This window comes from Rhinatrema bivittatum, chromosome 1 (assembly GCF_901001135.1).
Source record: "Rhinatrema bivittatum chromosome 1, aRhiBiv1.1, whole genome shotgun sequence".
NCBI classification, from domain to species: Eukaryota; Metazoa; Chordata; class Amphibia; order Gymnophiona; family Rhinatrematidae; genus Rhinatrema; species Rhinatrema bivittatum.
The window spans coordinates 130041537-130068156 of record NC_042615.1 but is presented as its reverse complement, the minus strand read 5'-3'; the positions used below and the strand labels follow the sequence as shown (position 1 = coordinate 130068156).

The 26620-nt window shown below is 43.4% G+C and overlaps 1 protein-coding gene across 3 annotated transcripts in view; it reads left to right on the top strand.

Annotated features, from left to right (window-relative positions):
• Positions 1-26620, top strand: part of TUSC3 (tumor suppressor candidate 3) — a 248904-nt gene that overhangs the window by 129637 nt on the left and 92647 nt on the right. For 2 of the 3 annotated variants that reach the window (XM_029587168.1, XM_029587161.1), the window contains one exon: positions 1938-2027. In XM_029587168.1, coding sequence (XP_029443028.1) covers positions 1938-2027 — 90 coding nt within the window. Of the gene's footprint in view, positions 1-1937; positions 2028-6571; positions 8547-26620 lie in introns of those variants that run through there. The other variant, XM_029587175.1, reaches the window with a different exon arrangement.

Below are 26620 nucleotides of genomic sequence, written 5' to 3'. Positions count from 1 at the left end.
TTGAAGAGGCCAATTTCTAGCTTGGAGGGTGATGTGGTGTGGGAGAGTTTGAGATTAAGGTGTTTCTTGAAGGCTAGGAGGATGCCACCTCCTCTTTTCTTGGGTCTTGGAATGGATAGGAATTTGTAGGATTGTGTAGGTAGCTGGTTCAGGAGGACAATGTCTGTTTCTTTGAGCCAGGTTTCCGTGATGGCACAGATGTCTGGCTTGGTGTCAGTGAGGAGGTCATTTAGGATGGGGGTTTTTTTGGAGAGTGATTGGGCGTTGAACAGAATGATGGAGAGGGTAGTGAGTCCAAGGAATTGGTTGAGGGGGGTAGTGAGGATAGGGAGGAGGGATTTGTAGGGGGGGGTGGGACGGGGGGGATGGGAATGGGGGAGTCTGTTGTGGGGGAGGTGGATGCGGTTGATGTGTTGTGTGGTCATAGTGGGTGAGTAGGCAAAGGAGTAGGGAGGGAGAGGGGGTAGGTAAAAAGGAAACTGCGAGGATATAGGGTAGTACAAGGCGGGGATTAAGGTATCAAGGAGTTAAACTGAGAGAAGGGCACTGAGGGAAGGGCACAAAGCTGATTAGGTAGGGTAAGAGGTGTAAATAGTGTACCATGCAGGTTATACAATGCAGGTCAGACAATGCAGGTTATACAGCTTAGATAACATGCACAAATAACAGAATAGAGCAATTTAAGGTGTTAGGGGGAGTAGTCCAGTGGCTGGGAGGCAGGCTCATGAGCACCTGTGAGAGGTGAGATAGGCACTTTGAGGAGGTGCCCACTCACTCGGAGGTCCTGGAGCTGGATGGGTCTTGGCTGAGAGGCTGGCAAGTGAGCAGCGATACCTCAGGGTCAAAAGGGACTGCTGGGTGAGAAGGAGGTCCGTGTAGTACTTTAGGGTCTTCCAGGGTCCTTCAGGGCAGTCCGAAGGGGCTGCCCGAAGGGGCGCTCAAAGGGGCAGGCCCCTTTGTCGCGCTCCTTCGGCGCGTGACGCTAGGCGCGTGACGCTTGACCAGGTTAGATTTTTATAGATGACTCTTTTCTGTGTCGCTCAAAAGTGATGTCATCAATATGGGTCTTAGCATCCAGCACAGAGATTTAAAAGCGGAGTCGTTAGAAGCAGGGCAGTCTTCCAGCTGGGGGAGGGGTCAATAGCCACGAGGTGGAGGAGGAGGAGAGGGTCCAATGGAGGGCTGGGTGCAGGAAACAGCTCAATCCAAGCCCTGGATCCTGGCTTGCAGAGCAGAGAAAAGAAAGGCAAGTACCTGTACGGAGATTTAAAAGCACATTCATTAGAAGCAGGGCAGTCTTCCAGCTGGGGGAGGGGTCAACAGCCACGAGGTGGAGGAGGAGGAGAGGGTCCAATGGAGGGCTGGGTGCAGGAAACAGCTCAATCCAAGCCCTGGATCCTGGCTTGCAGAGCAGAGAAAAGAAAGGCAAGTACCTGTACTTGCCTTTCTTTAAGATGTGCAAAATTGTCCCCACAGTTTTTAAAGAGATCAGGAGATAGAGAGGAGGGATTGGGTGTGAGGGGGCTATCAGGTTCTGCAATTTTTATAAAGATTGTATGAGAGTGATAATGGGCCACCAGCAAAACATGCAGGAATAGCTGGCTAGATTTAAGCCAGCTATCACTGTTCCTAGTTTGGCTAACCAAATTATGTGGCTAGTATTGAAAATCAGTATTAGTCCACCAACTCCCCACCCTCAACCAAATCTCCATCCCTGAAGCCATTCACAACTGTAATTTTTCAGAGCAGCCAAATTAGCTGCTTAACTCTCAAAGGCAGAGAGCTAAGTTAGTTACCTGACTGGTAAGGGGAATTTTAGCATGCACACTAAATCGGTTTTAGCAGACTTCTTAGTGACTTGGTCCTAAACTAGTTAATAATTTTTACACTACAGTTACGTAAATTATTTTAAAAAATGAAAATATCTTATCTTTTAGTGCGTTGTATTTGCTATGACTTCTGGTCAGATGTGGAATCATATCCGTGGACCTCCATATGCTCATAAGAACCCACAGAATGGACAAGTGGTAAGCTTTTTATTGTAACAGTTTCTAAGTTTAAGAATGGATTTTATTTTTCCTAGTACTTTGATGATAAAAAATTTGGGAAAAATTGCCTATATGACAGTTTAGAAACATACTTAATTTAATTTGTTATTAGCATATACATTTCTTTATAATACCAATTTGTTAGTGGTTCCTTTCTTATGAGTTTACATTGTCTTTCCTGTTGCTTATCCTATATTTGGCACATATAACAAAAACTATTTAGCATGCCATTAAATCCAAGTTACCTCAGTGCTATTCAATATACTTTCTGTAGGCAGTCAATACATAGCTGGGTCACTTCCAACTGCGTACACATCACCTGGGATTTTATTTGACTGTTTTTAATCTTTTATTTTAAGCATTCTGGGACAGTCATTCATTTGGGCTATGTAAAATGTAGTATTTCACAGTATTATTTCAAGTCTATAGATGAAATATTTGGTGAAATATATAATGTGGTTTATATTTTCTAAAACATTTTCACATGGGTAAAGATGAAATGGAGTCATATTGTAAAAAGGGGCTTGTCTAGATTCAAATTACAATGAAGACAATTTAAAAGTTTGATATGGCTTACATGCAATGGGGATAGCAGTTGTTTTTGTACCAGTCCAGTTTACCCTTTCCTAGTGAGCATAAAGCTACTTAAAAGGTTCAAATAGGCCCCACTGTAATTATGAAACTTTTTGAATGATCTCATAACTTCAGGTTTCACTCTTTGGAATGTATAGTTTCAGCATAACACCTATTTGATATTCAATAGAAAGAAGTCAGTTATGGTATTCAGTATCTGTTTGTTATGTTGGACTTATCCTCAGCCTTCAATACTTTAAATCATAAGATACTGCTGGAGCTTGGGAACTGGTGCCACTGTTCACTCTTGATTTTCTTGTCAAACAGATCTTATAGGGTACGGATGGGTGGTGCTTTTACTGACTTATATGCTTTGCCCACAGAAGTTCCTCAAGTCTCTTCTCTCTCACATATTATTTTCAATATTTAACTCACCTCTATTCACTTTTTGCTAGCCTGGATTTTTACGTGTCCCGGCCACGGTAGGCCCGGGCCTACTCACCCCAGGATCCCAGCTGCTAGCTCCGGTACATCTTTGCTCATGGTGGTGGGCAGCCATCTCAGTCTCTGAGTGCCTGCAACTTCCTCTGCCACTTCTGACTCCTGTGTGGCTCCTTCCCGCGCCCAGCGGGTATCATCGCGTGGGCCGCGGAGTGACACCGCTGTCCTGCTTCCTCTGGGCCCTGGCTTAGGTGTGCGCACACGCAACCACGATTCTTAAAGGAGCCAGGTGGGAAAGTAGCCCGTGGCCCCAGATGATGACATCACTGGGCCTCTGTATAAAAGGCAGGTCCCAGCCATTTGTTACCCTGCCTTGGAAACAGGTCTCCACGATTGCTGTATTTGTTTGCTCCTTCGTCTTCTCCTTGTCCCCTTGGACTGACTCTCCGGCTTTGACCCCTTTCGTTGGACTCCACTTGCACTGACTCTCTGGCTTTGACCCCTGCTTCGTTGGACTACGCTTGGACTGACCCTCTGGCTTTGACCCCTGCTTCATTGGTCTATACTTGGACTGCCTCTCCGGCTTTGACCCTTGCTTCGTTGGACTACTCTTGGACTGACCCTCTGGCTTTGACCCCTGCTTCGTTGGACTACACTTGGACTGACTCTCCGGCTTTGACCCCTGCTTCATTGGACTACGCTTGAACTGACTCTCTGACTTTGACCCCTGCTTCGTTGGACTACACTTGTATTGATCTCCTGGCCCTGACCCTTGCTCCTCTTCCTCGTACCTTGCCTGTTCACCGCCTGCCCAGACTTCAGCTTGCCTTGCACTACTCTTCAGTTTCCTACGGACTTGGCCTTTTAGGCTTTCGCCTTCTGTTACCTGGATGCCCCATGTCCTACGCTGTTCCATTGGCGTCCAGGTCTTCGTAACCCTGCCTCGTCCGGACCTTCCAGGGTCCCCTGTCTCCTCTGCTGGTCTTTGCTACCATCTACTGGGAGTCCTTTCACGGAGGACCACCTAAGACCAGCTGGCCCTGGCACCCAAGGGCTCATCCTGTGGGGAACGAGGGCTGGTATTGGCGAAGCTCCAGTCGGCCTCCGTCTCCTAGATTGCTCCGCCTCCTGATGGTGGGGACCCGTAGGGCTTGCCCTGCAGGTAGCGTCAACCCCATCTTGGGCCAAGACTCCACCACCAGCGCATCATGGATGCCTCTTTTAAATTGTATGTTCACATCCAGTTCTTTTTCCATCACCTCTTCTGTTGATCTGGCTCTGGAGAAGATATCTTTGTAATTATCCTGGATTAGGGAGTAGCTATTTGACAATTTTAGAAAACCTGAAGTCATGCTTCTATCCCAAATCTGAGGTCGATAATGTTCTCCTTAGCTTCTCACTTGATGGTATCTCTGTACCTAATAAGAACTGGGATGGTAACTTTTAAACAGATGCTCAAGCACAAATATGTGCACATTTGTTGGCCCACACCCAAGGATGTGGCCATTTTATAACATAAGCAGATATATATGTGCATATTATAAAATAGCCTGACCTGAGTGTACATGCCTGGCCGGTTCCACCCTGTGGAATAAACTTCCATAGAACTAAGAACAGATCCGACAACCCAATCTTTCAAGAAAATCCTTAAAACCTGGCTCTTTCACAAAGCATTTGCAACAATAACGTGTCCTCATCCTAAAACCGACCTCTAACCCCTGTCACTGAGAAAAAGAATATACGCCCATCCCACATAAATGCGTCAATTTCAAACATCAATCACCCCAATCAAACTCAAAATGACACTTGACTCCTCTCCCTACCCACCCCAGTTTTTCCCTGCTCACCCAGTCATCCTCATAGTAATTCCCTCAGCACTCCTTAATCAACCTTATACCCCTTGCTTTATATTATACCTATGCAAATTTGTTTAGCTATACCATGTGCCCTGTAATTACGATTATGTACAACTTTGTATCTGTAATAAACAAAAGGAACCTCTCAACTCCACTTTAGTTAACACTATATCCTATGTTCCTTACTTATGACTATGTACAATTGCTATCTGTAAAGATCACAATACCACTTTAGTTAATATCTTCTTCTATGTTTATTATTTTTATCCCAACATTCAATCTGAGATATCACATCAGTTTACATTCAGATAGTTCTCTATCTATCAGAGGGCTTACAATCTAAGTTTTGTATCTGAGGTAATGGAGGGTAAAGTGACTTGCCCACGGTCACAAGGAGTGACAGAGGGACTTGAACCTTGGTCTAGTGGTTCATAGCCCACTGCTCTAACCACTAGGCTATTCCTCCTCCCTATAGCTGCTGCTATGTTCTACACCTTTGATTATTTGTTTAATTGCTTATCTGTAATAGATGTTCCTCTGTAATAGATAAAAGGAAACACTGAGGTTTCCAGCACCACTCAGTTCACTGTAAACCGATGTGATATGTAAAATCGAATATTGGTATATAAAAACAAACAAATAAATAAATAAATATGCGTGCAAATGCCGCTTCTACCACGTAAGCGGGGGGATTTTAAAAGACACGTGTGCCGATGCCATTACCAGTTCTACCAGTTCACTCCCAGTTCGCACAGGTAAGGAATAGGACTTCCAAACCCTCTTGGTTTAATAGCCTCCCTTTCCCCCGGTTAGCCTTGACCCTTAAAACTCCGCCGATCTGTTTATTTATCTTTATTTTATTTCTTACACATCCTCCATAGCAGAAGTAAAGTTTTGAAGCAGGGGACCACGGCTCGTGCCTGTGAGCGTAAATATTTATGCGCTAATTTGAAGTTGAAATCCAGGAGTGCCCATGCCCTGCCCTACCCAAACCATACCCACATGCCCCCTTTTTTTCAGAACTGTTCATTTGTGTGCGTGGCCGGAGATACGTGCGCGCTTGGGTGGCTTTTAAAATCTGCTCGGCGTGCACTGGCCCAACATTCTCGTATCGCCAGGTTTTGGTGTGCATCGGACTTTTAAAATTCACATTCAAGTACATAATTTGTGGGTCCAAGTGGACTGCTCATTATCTTTATATCCACACTTTAATTCACTAGTCCAAACATCTTACTATAATGTGAGAGAGTGCCCCTAGTTTCCCCTTCTAAATCTGTGCAGGATCAGGCTAGATTCCTGGTCCATCTTAAATCCCAAAAAGGGAGAGTAGTCTATGGGCAGGATCCTGCGGGGCAGGAGGAGCTCAGAGGGCGTGACCAGTTAGTGGGGATTAAGAGTGTAAGCCCAGCTGGGATAGAAAAGTCCCCATCTCTTCAGTAGCTCCTGAACTGCTCTTTGGAGTTGTGTGTACAGAAGACTGCAAAGGTAGGCAGTGTTATGAAGTTTATTTTGCTGTGTGAAGTTAATAAAGTGAAATTGCAAAAGAAAAGGCTGGAGTCAGAGTGTTTACTGCTCCAGTCCAGAGGATTTTGCTCTGCCAGTCCGCACATATGGTGTCATTCATAGGATTTTTTTTCTCTAATCCTGATACAGAGAAAAGCCTCCAGAAGGAATGACGAGAAAAGTTTGTTTGGAAGGAAGAAAAGTTTGTTTGTTATGTGGCCTTCCAGTAGCAGTTGAAGGTGAAAGGGTGTGGCTCACAGACACACTGAAGCCAAACTGCTGCTAGGAGTGCAGAGCACAGAGATAAAGAAAAGAAAAAAGAGTGAAATTGTCTTTAAAGCAGAGAGCAGTCTTGGGGCCTGGAGAAGAGTAGGTTTAAGTTTTCTGTGGACTCAAGAGACAAGCTCTGTCCAAAGTGAAGGCCTGTATCAAAGTATAGAAAGAGCCAGTGAGACATGTTTTGTTTTACTCTTTTTTCCTTTATTGAAAAAAAAAAGTGTAGAGCAAGAAAAAAAAATCACACAGTTGTACACTGGTCTGAAATAGTGCTTGATCCCCTGTTAGACTAAAGAAATCAGGGTGTGTGCACAGGGCCAGGCCCTAATAATCTTAGATTCTCAAGAGAGACAAAAAGAGAGAGCAGTACCAGAATGCAGCAGTCTGGAAGCCTGACTGAATGGCCTTCGCAAGCATCAATTCAGAGACTTCTAGAAGGGCAAAGGAAGTATTAGGAGAGCCTCAGACAGAGTCAGCTGTCCTAGGATAAGGTTAAAAAGATCCTAAAAGCAAACAATGCCCTTCATGCCACCTTACAAAGGAGAGCTTAGGCTGCCTGAGAGGAGAGCAAAGCACTGGCAATTATCCTGAGAAGGCCCCTGCAGAGAACCCAGTGGGAGGCCAGCATCTGAGGGATGCTCCTGACTGCAGCTCAAGCCGGCAGGAGGAGGGCCAAGATCTGGAGCCTGCAGTGACTGTGTTGGAAGTAACAGAGAGCTCATGGTGGAACTTTGTAGCCATTCCAGGAAGCGGCAGCCCAGAGTATCCCGAAGGGGGCGGCATAGACTGGCCTGTGGGATGCAGCGCTGATTGGCCATCTGTGGACATAGTAGGGAAACCAGCTGGAACTGCTGCCACCAAGACCCCGGAGGGGGGCACCGCCATGACCCTAGAGGAGGGCAAGGTGAAGACCCCAGTGGGAGATGTCGCAGGGATTCCAGAGGGAAGCACAGTGAAAACTCCAGTGGGCGGCGCTGTGGAGAACCCAAAGGAGGTCACCGCGGAGAGCCCAAAGGGAGGTGTTGCAGAGATAACAGAAAAGGAAACCACAGAGAACCCAGAGGGAGCGCTGTAGAGAATCTGGAAGAGGAGACCACGGAGAGCCCAGAGGGGACCCCAGCAACTGGGGATACAGAAGCGCCAAGAAGTGGCTCTACAAAGGAGACAACATCTACAATATATATATTCGTATGCTTAAACAACATTTTAAATATTTTTTAATGACTTTAATTACAAAAATAGAACATGAAATAATATACAGAGCATTTAGGTCCTAATCATCGATAGAGATAGTCCCAAACCCCAAATGTTTAATATTTTTAAATAGCTTTAATTACAAAAATACAACTTGAAATAGTTCACAAAGCATATTAATCCCTTAATAAAAACCATTGAGACATCCACGTTTCCCAAGTTGAATTTACCAGGGAATCATATAATGAATGTTTCAGAATAAGGGAATTCTATAGAAATCCCCATATTAGCAGTGATTTCTATACTGGATCTATTCAGAAGTGATATCAAGAAGTCTTTTTATTAAGGGATATTTTTTATCATTGGTTCACACATATTAAAAACTTTGGAACTGACCTAAAGGAGATTTTATATATATATAGTTATTTTTAGGATGCTGAGCAAGATGTTGTATTGATGATTTTATTTATGATTCATTTTGTTTTAACATACTAATATGATTAGTATGTATGGTGTAGGTGCGTATGATAATTTGTGTGAATGGGTTTGTAAAGTGTGTTGTGATTTGGAGAGGTTTGGAGCTATTTGTAATAATGATTATTACCTAAGTGCTTTGTAAACTATTTCATGTTGTATTTTTGTAACTAAAGTCATTAAAAAAGATTACAAATTTTGTTTAAGCATAGAAATACATATATATTGTAGATGTTCTCTCTATGTGTGTGTATTATACATATGTGAGAGAGGATATTTTGTATCTCTTTTTGTATCCTTCATTGTCTTGATTATCTACAAAGGAAACACCAGATGCCAGGAAGTGCTCACAGCTGGTATCAGAGGAGCCAGCACTTGATGTCCTCCAGCTAGTCCAAGAAGCTCTGTTGTGGAATTTGAACCCTGTGCCAGCAAAGGACTCATTAAAAAGACTGGGGATGCACACTGCGCGAATGACACCCTGGATGATGCTGGTAGTGCTTGCTAGAGTAACCCTAGAACCCTGGACCCAAGTTTAGTGGCAAGAGGGCCAATGAGGGAGACTGCCAATATGAAACTTTTCCCTGGTTAGAATCCAGGACCCAACGGATCCAAGCTGAGGGGAGGGGTATGTGAGAGAGTGCCCCTAGTTTTTCCCTATAAAGTTGTGCAGGACAAAGCTAGGTGCCTGGTCCACCTTAATGCCCCAAAAGAGAGTGTTCTATGGACAGGACCCTGCAGGGCAGGAGGACCTCCGAGGGTGTGACCAGCTAGTGGGGATTAAGAGGGTAAGCCTGGCTGGGATAGAGAGAGGCCCCTGTCCCTTCAGGAGTAGTAGCTCCTGAACCACTCTGGGAAGTTGTGTGTACAGAAGACTGCGAAGGTAGGCAGGGTTGTGAAATTTATTTTGCTGTGTGAAATTAATAAAGTGAAATTGCAAAAGAAAAGGCTGGAGTCAGAGTGTTTACTGCTCCTGTGCAGACGATTTTGCTTGGCCAGTCCTCGCATGTATATTGGGCCTTCTGCGCTCTTTAAAACTTCTACTTGATCAGTCTGATTTCTATTCAGTTACACAATCACTAATCTTGTCTTTTCTTAATTATTGCAGTGTTCTTTTCTGCATCTTCCTATTCCATACCTGAAATCTTGTCAATTAATACAAAATTTGGCAGCTCACCTGATTTATGGTTCACATTACAAGAGCACATCTCCCCGGTTTTAGCTGCGTTACATTGTCTAGTAGTCCCATGGTGAATAAGATTCAAAGCTCTCATTCTGGTTTTCAAAGTCCAGTATAATCTGGTTCTGCTTTGTATTGCATCTGCAGTATATACTTATCAGCCAGGTCGATCAGTCCACTCCTCATCTCAATGTCTTTTAGAAATTTCCTCACTAAGGGATCCTTGGCTTATTGAAGCAAGACATTGTATGTTTAAAATTGCTGGCCCCAGTCTTTGGAATAATTTACCTGAAGAAATGAGTGCAGAGAAAAACTCCCCATGCTTTAGAAAAATCTAAAGTCTATATCTTTTTCTTGGCATTTCTTTCTTAATATATCCTTCAGTGGCCTGCTGGGCTGGTTTTGACATCTCTTTTTGGCTGACAGATACTGGCTAAGTGATTTCTGCCACTGCTCTGTAAGTCATGTATGATATATGATTTGTGTATAAGGAATTCTATTTCTTTAATTTTAACATGTTTTGTCACTATGCTGTTTGTTTTGCTTTGATTGTGTACGTTTTGTCATACACCAAGATTTGTGGATTGGTGGAATATAAATAGCTTTAAATAAATAAATAAATGTTGTGCAGAGAACATCAATCTCCTATTTCTCCTCCTCATTGCTTCCACTTCAGGTTCTCCATAATGCCTAAATAAAGGTTCCTCCAGAGGATCTGCTCTCCCATAACTCATGCATCAACCTTCCTTCTATAGCTGAAGTTTACAAAAAAAAAAAGGATTTAATTGATAGGATGAGATATCAGGAACTCATAATGTACGGGGTCATTCATCAAAATGCGTTATGGTGTTAACGACATAATGAATGCAAAAATAATTGTAACACATGGTGTGAATGCAAATTGTTGGGTGGGGTGGGATCAGGGAGGAGTTTGGGTGGGATTTGGTTAAATAAAGGGTAATATTGCACTGTGTGGTGGCATGTGTTATGCTATTGCACAGTATTAACATCAGAAATAACTACACCTTTTTTCCTGGCATTAGGCTGTGTGAAGTGACTGAAATGGCCAATATGCAATTCATGATAAGTTTTTGGAATTGTATTTTGGCAATTTCTGGGCTTGAGGGGGGAGAGGGGTGAGAGAGAGACTGAGAGAGAGAGAGTGATTATCTACAAGGCCCTCATAGTAGTGAAGTATTTATATCTCTATAGGAGGGTGATCTTGAGGTGAGGTTTTGGTGGTTTAGGGTTTAGGGGCCAGTTTTGCATGTAGAGTGAGATGAACGAACAGCACAGTATACCTTGGAATGACTCTCTGGTACTGACCTCTGCCTGCTCTTGACTACGTTGGTCGCTGCCCAGATACTGACCTCTGCCTGCTTGTGACTACGCTGATCGCCGCCTGGATATTGACCTCTGCCTGTCTACTCGACCACATCTGACCTCTGGAAACTGACTGCTTTGGCTGACTACTCTCAGACTGACCTTTGGAACTTGACCTCTGCTTTGGCTGACTACTCTCGGACTGACCTTTGGAACTTGACCTCTGCTACTAGTGACCTTGCTTCCTCGATTCTGGCCTTACTCCTAGCCTTGTCATCTCAGACACTGTTATGGCCTTCTCTGATTCCTCAGACCTCCACCTGTGACGTCGACCGAGCACCCTTGATCCTGGTGGGTACACCATTGAACTTCCTATCTAGGAGACCCTGCGAGGCCCACCTAAGTCCAAGCGGCCCGGGTCCCCAAAGGGCTTCACCCTGTGGGACTGCGGGCTTCCTGTGGTGAAGCTCCAGTTAACCTCTATCTCCTCCTGTGCTCCGCTTCCTGGTGGCAGGAGCTTCCTGGGTCTGACCAGGGAGCCTACCAACACTGCTTCAGGACAAGGGTCCACCTCCAAGCGCAACAACATTCTATCATAGCAATTTTCAAAAGCCATTTACCCAGATTAAATATATTTCACTTCGTTAAATCCTATTGAGAATTTAATGGCATATATTGTAGCAATTTTCAAAAGCCCACTTACACAGGGAAATTGCATTTACACTTGTAAATATTTTTTTTTAATATTTTTAATATTTGGAATGTAAATGCTTTTGTAAAACAGGCCCATAACACATACAAACTTCTTATTTCCCCTCAGTGCTAGTAACTAGCATGTATACTTTTCCCCATGAGAAAAAAGAGGCAGGATTACATCTAGTGGGAATGTATGTGAAATCACTATGTATTTTTTCCAGCATATGCTTGGCATCTGCCTCATTGTACAACAGAAGAATTGTAGAATAAGAATAAACCAAATTAAGTATTTAGAATAAATGGCCAGCCAAAATAAAAACAGTCAAACGGATTAAAAAATGATTTAATAAATTGCAAAAGTCATAAATCAATGAATATTATTTATTTATTTATTTATTTATTTATTTGTTTTTATATACTGACGCTTATCAAGATATCACGTTGGTGTACAGAGAACATATTAGCATACGCCTAAGCATTATACATAGAACAAGATAGTAAAAGTTAACTATATGCCAAAGCATTATACATAAAACAAATTAATAATGGTAAAACTATTATAAAGAGCAACTCAATGTGGAGGAGGCAAACAAGGGTTAAGTTAGTTAAATATGCATAGCAAAGTGTAATTAATAGATAAAACAACTTAGGATATTACTTAAGAATAGCTTAAAAATTAACATTGGTGGAAATAACTTAGTAAGACGGGGAAGGTTGGGTGAGTGGGATGGTAGGAGAAAGGGTAAAAAGTTGGGAGAGAGAGGCTGTAACAGACGTTACATATTAGGGGAGGCGATACGTGTGAAACAAGAACGTATCATTAGGGGTGGGTGGCAAGGACATATCGGGAAAGTGGATACCTATGTGAACCTCTAGGGTTATAAGGAGATGAAAAGAAAGGGTGAGAGAGGCAGGATAAAGAATGAAAGGAATGGCAGATAGAAGCTATGGGGGAGAAGATTAGAATCATGTGTAAGCTTGAGTGAATAACCATGTTTGAGTTTTTGTTTAAATAACTTGGTGGACAGTTCTAGTCGCAACTCAGAGGGCATGGAGTTCCATAACATGGGGCCAGCATATTAAAATTTTATTAATGAATATTAAAAGGTGACATGGCCATGTTTTGACAAGAATGCCTGCATCAGGAGTAGAGCTCATGCATTACATTATATAAGTAATAGAATAACAAATACATTAAAATAAATTAAAATGAATTGCAGATAAGGAGTTTGGATAGACAGAATACTTATATGAACAGAATGATACACATTGTAAATTCCAAAATTCATCCACTGGTCAAAAATCTTTAAAAAAGTTTTAAAAACCTTTACACAAAGCTGCACTGTGAGTTAGTGCCTCTATGTTCCTTGGACTGGAGAGAAGCAAACTGTCTGGAATACAGAAAGTTCTGAAAAGGACCTGTGGTTCTAAAATGAAGTACAGAACATAGGGAGCCTGTGATTCTAAAACAAAGTACAGAGTGTAGAGGTGCACAGAGCATGGTGGTTTATGAATGGATATGGCTCAGAAGCTGCACTGAAGAAAAAAAGTTTCAGGTAGAGAGGAAACTGTGAGTGGGTCTGGTTTCAGGGACAGCCAGAAAGTGGTAGGTTTGAACCAGCTAAAAAGAGAAGCTCTACTGGGAGGTAAATAGGGATTTAAAAGGTGTTGCTGGTTTCGCAGGCTTTTTATTTTTTTTGTATCTTTTTTGCTTAAAAAACAAAAGAGGAAGGAACACTGGTGCGGCAAGCCTATGCTGAGCAGGGTGTGTCCCTGGAAAAGCTGCCAGAGTGAGTTTTGAGTGTAGTGAATGGGAACAGAGTGGGGCTGTCTTCCAGCAAGCAAACTACTCTGTAGATTGAGGTTTGCAGCCACAGGAAAACCTGAAGTGGAGCAGGCAGGGTACTGCAGCAACCTGAAAAGCAAAAGCAGCCAAAGGGCTGGAAAGAAAGAACAGCATATATTTCTGTGTAGTGGGAGTTCCCCATTCCCAGGAGCCGGGACAGAGGGAGAACCTGAGGACCCCGGGGTTTGGTAGCTGGAAAGGCTAGCTATGGTAAGTGAGCAAAGGAACCCACTCCCAAGAGTACCAGCCAGGCAAGAGAGTGAATAACTAGACTGGCTGGACAAGGAGTACTAACAGCTCATGGAAGAATTAGATGACTGACTGGCAGAGGTTTCTGATGAGCTGACTGAGTCATGGCAACAGTCTGAGACTGGTACTACAGGAGATCCTGATGAAGACCCTGTAGGGTGCCCAAGCATTACCGGGAGTCCTGAGACAACTGCCATGAGAAGCCCAGAGAGAGAGGGCACTGAAAGGAACGTGAAGGATGCCATGGAAAGCTCATAGGGTGGTGCTGCAGAGATCCCAGTGAGTGAGGCTCTGAGGAAAACCCAGAGGAAGGAACCATGGAGAGCCCAGAAGGTGGCACTGTAGAGACCCCAGTGAATGAGGCTGCGGAGTAGCCAGTAAACGCTGTGTGGGGGGGGGTATGTAAGGCAGTGCCCCTATGTTCCCCCTTAAACCGGTGTGGGATCAGGCAGGTTGCCTGCTTCCCTTTAATTCCCCTTCAAGCCGATACAGTAAGGAGCGGTAGGAAGAGCTGCATTAGTGCCCGGCGCACCCGCAGTTGCCGCACGCACAGTCCGGCTCACCTACCGCTCGATACTGTATTTAAATAGCTTGCAAATGCAAGCCGCGTCCAAGAAGCGTCCGTGAAGCGTTAGGCCTGCGCAACCCATTTTACTGTAGAGAGCGCTATACAGTATCCTGGGTGCGCTGGCCTAATGCTTCACAGACACACTGGTATCTGTCATTTCAAATGTCATTTCAAATGACATTTGAAATGACAGGTACCAGGAAGTGGACGGTTCTCCTACGCTCGGGATTGCCAGTCCTCTCTCCCCCTCCTCCTGAAGCAAGGCGCAGGGAGGGGGGGAGAGAGGAATGGTGAAACGACATGTAAAGTGTGAAGCAATGAAGCGACTTACTTTTCTTGCAGCCCTCCTCCGGAGATGGACATCGGCGGAGACGGACCGCGGCTCCCCTGCCTCCCGGGGGGCAGCCGGCGGCAAAAGCGGCCCCGCCGGCGAAGATGGATGCCTGCACGGGCGAAAGCAGCCCCTGTGCGTGCAATTGGGCCGCTCAAGACGTGACGTCACATGCCGTGATGCCAAACGACGTGACGTCACGCCTTGAGCGGCTCACCCTTACCCCTGCCTCTAATGCAGGGGTAAGGGTAGGCGGTAAGTTAGCAGGTTAAACGCGCGGCAAAGCAGCAGGTTAAAAAAGCGATAGTTGGGGCGCGCATTACTGTATGGGAGGGAATAGCTAATTCGATCGTTTACATCTAATATACATGCCGCGGGCGGAAGGGGTTACCTGGTGATTTAAAGAGGCGGTAAGAATGGGTTAAAGGGGATAGTGTATCGCGGGTTGGACTAACTCGGCCGAAAAGTGAGTAGAAAGCGGGTTAGGAGCAGGGTAACCGCGGCCGCACTTTACTGTATTGACCTGCTTGTAAGTGAAAGCTCTGTGGGTGGGGCCCAGCAGGGGAGGAATAAGAGCTGGGCTCAGGCAGCTCCTGTAGAATATTACTGTGCAACACTGAGCTGTAACGAACCTGTATGAGTAATTGGAATACACTGGTCTGAAGTTAATGGCAGTCTACTAATGTGTATGTGTTAAAGTGGTAAATAAAGATAAAAGGGCGAATTTTAAAAGCCCTACACTCTGCAAAAATAGGAGATATTTGTGTGACTGGGCCTCGAGCAGGCATAAGTTTGGGAATAAAGGAAAGGGGAATAAAGGTAGGAGGGTGTAGATAGGGCTGGGGGGGTGCGTTAGGTAGGGGAAGGGTTTGGAAGGTGGGGGGAGGCAGAAGGAACGTTCCCTCCGAGGCCGCTCCGATTTCGGAGCGGCCTCGGAGGGAACCAGCAACACCTTTTTGTATTATGGATAGTATTTTGTAGTCTATTCTGTATTTTTTTTTCTTTATTTATCATTTTTCATTTCAATTTACAAAGAAACATAATTAATCTAAACATATGTAAAATACCATATATATACAAAAAAACAAAATATAATAGACAATAATTAGAGAAAATTATTATTTGTGAAACCTTCTAATTTTGTTTTTCATATATCAAGAATCAATAACACTAAACTGAAAAAGAAACTGTAAATAATAGCAGCAAACATAAATGAGAGAAAAGGAGGCTGAATTTAAGGGACACAAGAAATTAAGGAGATATTTTTGGATAATTAAACAACATTAGGCTTTCATAAACCAACTGTTTATAACTCTATGCCCTATGATAGCTACTCACTTATCGGTAAAACACTTGTAGGAGATGATTCTGCAATAGGCGTTTCTATTGCGCCTACACTAGATTGCTGAGCTTCCACAAATTGTTGTAACTATCCTGTATTTTATTGGGAGCCAGTGTAGTGAAATGAGAGTTGGAGTAATGTGATCGTATTTTTTCTTTCCTATGAGTATTCTGGCGGCTGTATTTTGAAGGATTTGGAGAGGTCGGATGGTGATGAGAGGTAAGTTGAATAGCAGGGAGTTGCAGTAATCCAGGTTGGAGAAGATGAGTAGTTGGAGGACTGTTCTGAAGTTGTTGGGGGGAAAAGGAAAGATTTTAGATGTCGTAGGGTTAGGAGTTTGTGATATCCGTCTTTGATTTTAACGGAGATGTGGTTCTTGAAGGATAGTTCCTTGTCGATTATGACTCCTAGGTTGTAGGCATGGGTGACAGGGGAGATTGCAGTCTTTTGATTAATTATGTTGAGTGGTGGTAAGTGCGTAGGGTTGTTCTTTCTATCCAGCATGATTATTTCTATCTAATCAATGTTTAGGATAAGTCTCATGTTGGTTAGTAGTTGCTTTATTTTGGCTGTTTTTTTGTAGGTGTCTTCCAGAGAGTTGTGTATTGGGATAAGTATTTGGATGGCGTCAGCATATATGAAGTGAGTCAGTTTAAGGTTTGAGAGGAAGTGGCATATCGGGAGAAGATAGATGTTGAAGAGTGTCGCCGATAGTGCTGAGCCTTGGGCAACTCCAGTGTCAAGGTTTATTTTCTTTGAGAGGGTGTCGTTGATTGACACCTGATAAGTCCTTTGTGATAGATAGGATGAGAACTAGGGATGTGAATCATTTTTTGACGATTTAAAACAATCCTCGGGGGAGGGCGGGAAAACCGGCACACCAAAACAACCCTGAAACCCACCCCAACCCTTTAAAACAAATCCCCCACCCTCCCGAACCCCCCCAAAATGTTTTAAATTACCTGGGGTCCAGTGGGGGGGTCCCGGCGCGATCTCCCGCTCTCGGGCCACAGCTGCGTTAATAGAAATGGCGCCGGTGGCCCTTTGCTCTTACCATATGACAGGGCAAAGGTAGCGCCGGCGCCATTTTGGTTCCTGACACCCGACATCACGAGTGCAGGAGATCTCTCCCGGACCCCCGCTGGACCCCCAGGGACTTTTGGCCAGCTTGGGGGGGGCCTCCTGACCCCCACAAGACTTGCCAAAAGTCCAGCGGGGGTCCAGGAGCGACCTCCTGCACTCGCGCCGTATTGCCAATATTCAAAATGGCGCCGGCGCTACTTTTGCCCTCACTATGTCATACGGGTTGAGAGCGGGAGATCGCGCCGTGACCCTCCCACTGGACCCAAGGTAATTTAAAACATTTGGGGGGGGGGGGTTTGGGAGGGTGGGGGATTTGTTTTAAAGGGTCGGGGTGGGTTTTAGGGTTGTTTTGGTGTGCCGGTTTTCCCGCCCTCCCCCGATTTATGATTTTTAACGATTTTAAAAAAAAACCAAACATGACGATCAGATTTCCCTCCCCCCCCAGCCAAATTCGATCGTTAAGACGATCGATCACACGATTCACATCCCTAATGAGAACCATTGAAGGGTTTTTTCGGTTACACCAATTTCAGATAGACGGTCAATCATTATTGAATGGTTTACTGTGTTGAAGGCTGCTGATAGGTCTAGTAGGACTAGAAGGTAGCTGTGGCCGTTGTCAAATCCTTTGAACACAGTGTCGTTTAAAGATAGGAGTAGTGATTCAGTGTTTAGTTGTTTCCTGAAGCCGAATTGCGTGGGTGTTGTTCCTTTCAGGTGGTCACTGAGTTGGGAGTGGATGATTTTTTTCAATAATTTTGGCAATGAATGGTAGGCTTGATATGGTTCGGTAGTTTAGTGGGTTTTCTTGATCAAGGTTGGTCTTTTTCAGTATGGGTTTGATAATTGCTGATTTTAGGCAGTCGGGGTAGTTTCCTTCTGTGAGGGATAGGTTCACGATATCGATTAACGTTTTTGTTATTCGATGGCTTTGATCGTCTGTATGGGTATGCTGTCGATAGGGTGCTTAGCTGGGTTCATTTTTTTGATGATATTTTGGATTTCCAGTGATGATGCTGAATCAGAGTTGGGCCAGCTTGGTGTTTGATTGATTTGTATTTTCGGGTCTTGCTTTGTGAGCATATTATAAAATACGCATATGTCTACTCCCCAATATACACGCATATATTTGATTATGAATGAATGCCTGCAATGCATAAAAAGCATATACTTTCCTATTTTATAAACATATGCATGTATATTTTACATACAAAAAATAAATTGAACTTTTCACGTAAAAGCCTGATTTATATATGAAAGTCAGTATATTTTAAAATATGCATGCCTAATTGAAAACATCAATTTGCCAGTACCCCTTCCAATTCACCCATTACTTCTCCTGGTCCTCTTAGTTCTTCACCCTGAGCTACTTTCAGTTGACCCAGACCTCCCATCCAACCAATAGCAGACAACAGACAAATCTGATATCAATTGTGCTAGATTAAATTTATGCAAATACATTAGGAAACTTATTCACGTAATTTTACACCTGCTAATTATCTAGCACATGGGTGCGCAAACGGTCCTCAGGCCCCACGCCCAGCCAGTTAGGATTTCAGGATATCACTAATGACCATGCATGAGAAATACTTGCATTCGTAGGTGGAAGTACATAAAAATAAATCTTATACATATTCATTACAGATATTCCGAGAATCCGACTGGCTGGGGAGGTCCCAAGGACCAGTTTAAGCACCCCTGTGTTAGATAATTAGCAGGTATAAAACTGCATGAATTAGTTGCCTAATATATTTGCGTAACTCTCTTATAAAATAGCAACTTACGCACATACCTCTTCCCCTGCACAGGAATGCCCTTAGACCGCTCTTTTTTTGCACAGATAAATGTGCATGTGAAATCAAAAAGTACATGTGTGCTTTTGATGTTTATAAAATAGCATGTATGGGAGCACAAGCACCTAATGTGTGTATATGCTAATTTTCTGTTCAGAACTCCTTTGAAAATTCACTCTCACATCTTGATTAATTGTTTAATTTTGTACTTGGCAAATTTAGTATTCATAAGGATGGTAACTTTGATACTGACGCATGGGTGCACATGTACACAGTGAATGCTGGCTCATGCCAAAGGTGCGGCCATTTTCTAACATATGCGCATATATGCAAACATGGTATAAAATAGGCTGCATGATCGTACATGTGTGCCCAATTTTATATGGACACGCACATGTGCATGCAAATGCCGCTTCTACCTGCTTAAGTGGGGAATTTTATAAGGGACGCGTGCTGACACCATAAAGAGTTTTCCCAGTTCTCCCAGTTAAGGAATAGAACTTCCCAACCCCCCTAGTTTAATAGTTTCCCTTTCCCACTGTTAGCCCTGACACTTAAAACCCTGCTGACTAGTCTAGATTTTTTAAATTTTATTACTTACACACCATCCATATCAGTAGTAAAGTTACATGGCTGGGGAACTCTGCGCGCACTTATGTGCATAAATACTTATGCGCACATTTCATGTTAAAGTCCTGGAATGTCCATGTCCCTCCCTTTCCCTACCCAGTCCATTCCCACGCCCACCCCTTTTTTGGCCATTCTTACTTGTGCGTGTACCGGGAAATACACGCGTACACGGGAGGCTTTTAAAATCCACTTAGCACGCACCGACCAGACATACTTGCATATATCCCAATTTTGGCACGCAGCGGGCTTTTAAAATTCACTCCATATAGTTTAAATATTTCTTTTAAACAAACAACCTGAATAATTTTCAATAATGTTTTTTCCCGTGGTCGAAGGTATGATTCGTTATGCAAATGTATGCAAATTTCCCACATAATTGCTGCAAAATTTTAAAAAATCTGCCACAGAATTTGCTAACTCTTGCAGCAGGGCCTTGAAAAACTTGCTGCAGGAAACCAGTGGCTCTGGATGTGATTAGTCATCACACACAGCAAGAGTGGGAAACAGGAGCAGTAGCCTGCACCATTGAAGATCTTCTCCACATCAATCTGTAAAAATCTGTTCAGTACAGTAGTAAACAATTGCAAGTCATAACAAATATTTCCTTGGTGTGTACAGGTCTCTACCATCAGGGCTTGAATTGTTCTAGTGTGCAAGCAGCTACAGTGCTCTGTCATGTGTTTTTAATTGGGTCACATGCTGGTCTTGAATGTCAACAGTTCTTCATGCACTATAATTTGCTAAGACATTGGCTTTTTGTTATCTGACTATAATATTTTTTTCCATGCGTACGATTGCTTGATTTTATCCATTGAATTAAATGGAGTAAGGATTGCTAAGGGTTTCAGATAATATACTAAGGGTAGGCAACTCTGGTCCTCTAGTGCCACAGGCAGGTCTTGTTCTCAGGATATCCACAGTGACTATGCATTAGATATATTTGCATGCATGCTCTTTATTGTATACAAATATATCTCATGTATATTCTTTGTGGATATCCTAAAAACCAAACTTGTTTATGGCACGTGAGGACTGGAGTTGCTTATCCCTGGAATATGCAGATAAAGTGGTGTGACAATTTTCTTTTTTGCTTTATGATTTTAGTTCACACTAACATCACATACCATGTCATTGACTTCACCTAAGAAATTCTGTACGTCTGAAAATGGAAAATGAAGCTAATGCATAGGGGCGGATTTTCAGACTCCGCAAATAGGCCTACTTTTGTTTGCGCTCCAGGCGCAAACAAAAGTACGCTGGATTTTAGTAGATACGCGCGGAGCCGCGCATATCTGCTAAAAACCTGGATCGGCGCGCGCAAGGCTATCGATTTTGTATAGCCGGCGCGCGCCGAGCCGCGCAGCCTACCCCCGTTGCCTCCAAGGCCGCTCCGAAATCGGAGCGGCCTTGGAGGGAATCCTCTAACGCCCTCCCCTCACCTTCCCCTCCCTTCCTCTACCTAACCCACCCGCCCGGCCCTGTCTACACCCCCCCTTACCTTTCTCCGGGGATTTACGCCTCCCGGAGGGAGAAGTAAATCCCCGCGCGCGAGCGGGCCTCCTGCACGCCGGGCCGCGACCTGGGGGCGGGTACGGAGGGCACGGCCACGCCCCCGGACCGCCCCGGGCCGTAGCCACGCCCCCGTACATGCCCCCAAAACGCTGCCGACACGCCCCCGAAACGCCGCGACGACCGGGCCCGCCCCCCGACACGCCCCCGACGCCCCCCTCGGAGAACCCCGGGACTTACGCGAGTCCCGGGGCTCTGCGCGCGCCGGTAGGCCTATGTAAAATAGGCTCACCGGCTCGCAGGGCCCTGCTCGCCTAAATCCGCCTGGTTTTGGGCGGATTTAGGTGAGCAGGGCTCTGAAAATCCGCCCCATAGTGTATTGCATTTCATGTCTTGCAGCCAGATGGGCCCCAAATCCTTCATTATGGGGCGGATTTTAAGAGGCGCGCGAATAGCCTACTTTTGTTTGCGCTCCAGGCGCAAACAAAAGTACGCTGGATTTTAGTAGATACGCGCGGAGCCGCGCGTATCTGCTAAAAACCTGGATCGGCGCGCGCAAGGCTATCGATTTTGTATAGCCGGCGCGCGCCGAGCCGCACAGCCTACCCCCGTTCCCTCCAAGGCCGCTCCGAAATCGGAGCGGCCTCGGAGGGAACTTTCCTTTGCCCTCCCCTCACCTTCCCCTCCCTTCCCCTACCTAACCCACCCACCCGGCCCTGTCTAAAACCCCCCCTTACCTTTGTCGGGGGATTTACGCCTCCCAGAGGGAGGCGTAAATCCCCGTGCGCGAGCGGGCCTCCTGCGCGCCGGGCCGCGACCTGGGGGCGGGTACGGAGGGCGCGGCCACGCCCCCGTACCGCCCCGGGCCGTAGCCACACCCCGTACCCGCCCCCAAAACGCTGCAGACACGCCCCTGAAATGCCGCGACGACCGGGCCCGCCCCCGACACGCCCCCCTCGGAGAACCCCGGGACTTACGCGAGTCCCGGGGCTCTGCGCGCGCCAGGAGGCCTATGTAAAATAGGCTTCCCGGCGCGCAGGGCCCTGCTCGCGTAAATCCCCCCGGTTTTGGGCGGATTTACGCGAGCAGGGCTCTGAAAATCCGCCCCTATATGCGCATAATTGCCCATTTCATTGCAATTCAGCTTCCTGTGCAGCCTCAGCTCTAACTTTGAATAGTGATCTTTTTTATTTGATAGCCTTGATGATTCACAATGTGCCATGGCATGAAATTGTTGTTTGGACCCATTTGTGTTTAAAATCATACAACTCTTTATTTTTTGAAGAAACGTATTTGAGAATGAGGTCTCTTAGTTGTTAATTAGTCAGAAAGAGCTTTTGGACAGAGAGGTTTTCATAGCTTTATGTGCTGACCAGAAAACATCAATTGAAATGCTTCCCAATTTATATTTTATCTTCTTTTTAACCTTTTTAGGAACATCAGTGTTTTATTTATTAAATCTCTTGATTATATAGTAATTAAATAAATACCATAACACTTTGAGTCCAAAATAAATACCATAAAATCATAGCAAGCTACAGAACTGGGATCCCTAGTCATCTATAAAAATATTGATAATACCCTTTTTCTGCTTAATAAAGTATAGTACAAAGTTTTCATTCTTTAAAAGTTTGTTTTCCAGCTCTCCAGAGAAGTTTAAAATTGCAAAGCTGTGTAGCTACCAAATAATAAATTCCTTTGCATCAATATTTAGTTCCTATGGAACTTTAAATCACTAGAATAGTTGCTTATTACCACAAAATGATCTGTTAATGAGTTGTTCATAAATCTAAACAACAATATAGTAGTACTTTAGCTCCATTAGTTGAAAAATTTGCCATATTACATTATGGATTTACATTTTCAGATATGTTTTACCTGAAATATAGATAGATAGATAGATAGTTATAAATATTTTTTTTTTCAGGAAAAACATATATATATATAAAATATAAATATATTCTGCAATGTGCAGGTCATACAGAGCAATAAAAATGTAAGTCAGATTTCCTAATGAGCTTTACTTTAAATAAAATAATTAAAGACTATTATCAGGGGGGCAGAATACTTTAAAATTAAATGTAAAGAAAAATCTGAAAATTACAGATAGTTTAATGTTAGCTCCTATTTATACCAATTCATCCTTTCAAATGAGAATAATTTACTCAATTATCCTTACTCATATTTTATATTTTTTATACATCTGATATTTTTAGGTCTCTGATTTAATCAGTAACAGATACATGCAATAACCTATAATATTATGGTATTCAGTATGCAATTTTAGGTCCCAATTAAGAGATATATATGTTTTTTGGGATGCAGAGTTTCCTGTTCCCTACATTAAGTAGCATCTCTTTCTATCACATCAGTAAGAATTTGCTAGAAATAAGAGCTTGAAACTGTTATCATGAATACCAAACTGTACTTTGCATCCAATATATTATTTTAAGAGTACATAGATGACTGTTAACATAAAACTTGTAAAAGTGTAAATTTAATGCAGGTTAGAGATGTGCATTGGTTTGAAACAAATGGGAAAAACACAATGAGACCATTTCCTTTTCATTCATCGAGCATAAAATGAATGGAGGGTGCCCACAAATGTAAACAAAATTTTTCTTTTCATTATTTTATATTTTACATTCAAATCTAAGGCATATTGAAAAGTTCTGCTCTGAGAAAGTTATAGTGAAACTGTTAACAGTAGCAAACAACCATTGCCTGTGTGAGGCAGCAACCAGGCTGGAGCCAAGTAGGGAGAAGTAGCAAGTATACAGGATGGAATTCCAGTCAAGGTGAAGTATTTTTTTTAACCAACCTATAGCTGGCATCTGAATCAAGTGACACTAACGTCCTCCCACTGTAAGCTCTGAGCATGTACAAAGAAACTCCATTTTCTCTGTTGGATTTCATAGGGAAAGCTTGTCTTTTCAGAAGCTCTCTTAGAATCTATGAAAAGCTTTAAAAAAGGAACATAAGAAATTGTCATACTGGGTCAGACCAAGGGTCCATCAAGCCCAGCATCCTGTTTCCAACAGTGACCAATCCAGGCTACAAGTACCTGGCAAGTACCCAAACAGTAAGTAGATCCCATGACAATTGTGACAATAAAGACAAAGCATTTTAATAAGAAAAACAGGTATATATAAATGGGAATTTGTGTATCAGTCCCCTTGTAAGAGGAAACAGCCATGCTCAAACCGATCCTTCACCCCCCTACCCAGTCTGGTTTTCAGGGTATCCATAATGAATACATTTGCACAAACTGGAGACAGAGCAGATAATATATATCTCATGTATATTCCTTAGAGATAACCTGAAAACCCAGTTGGCAGCTGTGGGGAGCAGAGGGGTCTCCAAAGACCAATTTGAGCACCTCGGAGGTCGAAGGCTTTTAATCCCATGTGAACTGGTCTCTTTCAGGGCCCAGTCTTGGCTCCATAGAAGAATAAGAGCAGAAAAAGACTATATGGCCCATCTGGTCTGTCCACCCATCCAATTTCTGTAGCCCTTACAATTCCCATCACTCCCTCAAAGATCCCTTGTATTTATCCCATGAATTTAGATACTGTTTTTATCTATTCCACCTCCACCGGGAGGCCGTTCTATACATCCTATTACCCTCTCTGTAAAGAAATATTTCCTAAGATTACTCCTGACTCTACCCCCTTTCATCCTCATCCCAAACCCCCTTCTTTTAGAGCTTCCCGTATTTTGAAAGAGGCTCATGTTCTATGCTTGGAAACCTTTCAGATATATCAATTTCTCTATCATAAGGAGAAAGAATAATTTTGGCATTTGCAAAGTGCTTTTTTCTGATTTTCACTGCTACATTCACTGTGTACTCACTGTGACAGAAACACAGAGTTACTACTTTATATCTATTCACTGGCGCAGAGTAGTTAACTGGAGGAAATACAGAAGCAGTGATCACTGATTGTATTTGCCTGTCTGTCTAGCTCTGCACAGTACACTGCACTAGTTATCTGTAGATAGACTGCAGTCAGGAGAAGTACTTCCTTCACAGTCTTCTCAGTTTTTTTTCTGACAGTTTTGTGGATGCATGAGTGCATGTGTTTGTGTGTATGTGCGCAAAAGGAGTCAGTCAGTCAGTCATACATGCAAGTACTGTGTACTTGCATGTATGCACTGCTGACTGAGAGAGACATTTTTGCACACACAATCAGTGATAGCCCTAGAAAGATAGAAGCTGAGTTTTGTCACTAGCAAGCTGCTAACTGTGCTTGGAAATTTGGTAGTGCTTGCTAAGCACTGAAGTGAACTCAGCCTGTCAACTCAATTGTGTGTGACAGATAGTAAGTCAATATTAGAGTGGTACAGTATCAATAAATTATATTGTGATATCAAAACCACCAGTAGCTATTTCCAAATTCATTATGCTACTGCAAGGAAGTGGTGAGGAGAGAATGGCAAGAGCAGGGGCTTGGGTGTTCCTGCAGAGCCAGCCCAGCTTGTCAGAAATACAAGCAGTTCTAGTAGAAGTGTGGAAATAGGAGTCTTGCACCTAAACTTAAAAGAGACTTTTTTAGCTGCAGAAAGCCAGGAGTGAAAGCTATCTCAAGTCATAAGAATTTAAAATTGGGAGATTATGTGCCACCGCAGTTTGTTCCTCACCCTCATGCTTGAGAACAGGGGAAAAAGGCGAGAGAGCAATCTAAAGCTGGAATTAAAAGGGCAAAAGAAAGGACAGGGGTAGCAGAAATGCAACACCCCAAACTAGCAGCATGCCCCTCCATTATTAATCTTTCTGAGGTAATGGAGGTAGTATTTTCAAAAACTGATTTTGAGGAAGAATTGTGTCTGGGATTCCCTTAATATTGAAGAGTTAGTAGCTGAAGAAAATTGGAGAGCTGTCGTCAATAATATCATAGCTTCCAGTAAAAAGGTAGGGAAGGTAAATGATAGTCTTGGTGTTAAGAGCAACCCCCAGGAAGGGCAAGCAGTGCATATAGAAAGAGTGATTGAGAGATGCCCCTCATGGTCCACCATCAGCCAACTCCAGCACCACAGCAGCAGCCCCTAAGGGTGCAGACAGGAGAAGCTGATATACTATGTTACTTAACGCCAATTTTTTCGCAAAAGTCTCAAATTTCATCATGTGTCTTTCTCTTGGAACTCATATGCAAATAAACCTAGTTTACTTTAGTGTATTTAAATTATTGTTTTACCACAGAATCATAACAGCAAAGTTATGTCTATATGTTTTCTATGGGCAACTCGCAAAAAAGATAACTCTTTTTGCAGAAAACAGGCTGAGATGCCATTTTTATGTGCAGGTCTTCACAGAATTCTTTATTAATTACCTGCTTTGCACGATTTTGCATCAGAACAGCTCATTAGTGATGAATTTAGATAAGCTTACACAAAAAGCAGACGATATGCATATGTTTATTATTTGTGAAAGTGATTCTTGCAAATGTTTGCACAGAGTAGACACTACACATGGGAAAACATAAAAAAGGTCAAAACTGTAGTTTTTTTATGTCTGTTATAAAAGATATGATGTCTCTCACCTGGTCCAGATGGTATGCATCCTAAGGTACTAAAGGAACTCAAAAATGAAATTTCTGATCTATTAGTTAAAATTTGTAACATGTTATTAAAATCATCCATTGTACCTGAAGACTGGAGGGTGGCCAATGTAACCCCAAAATTTAAAAAGGACTCCAGGGGTGATCCGG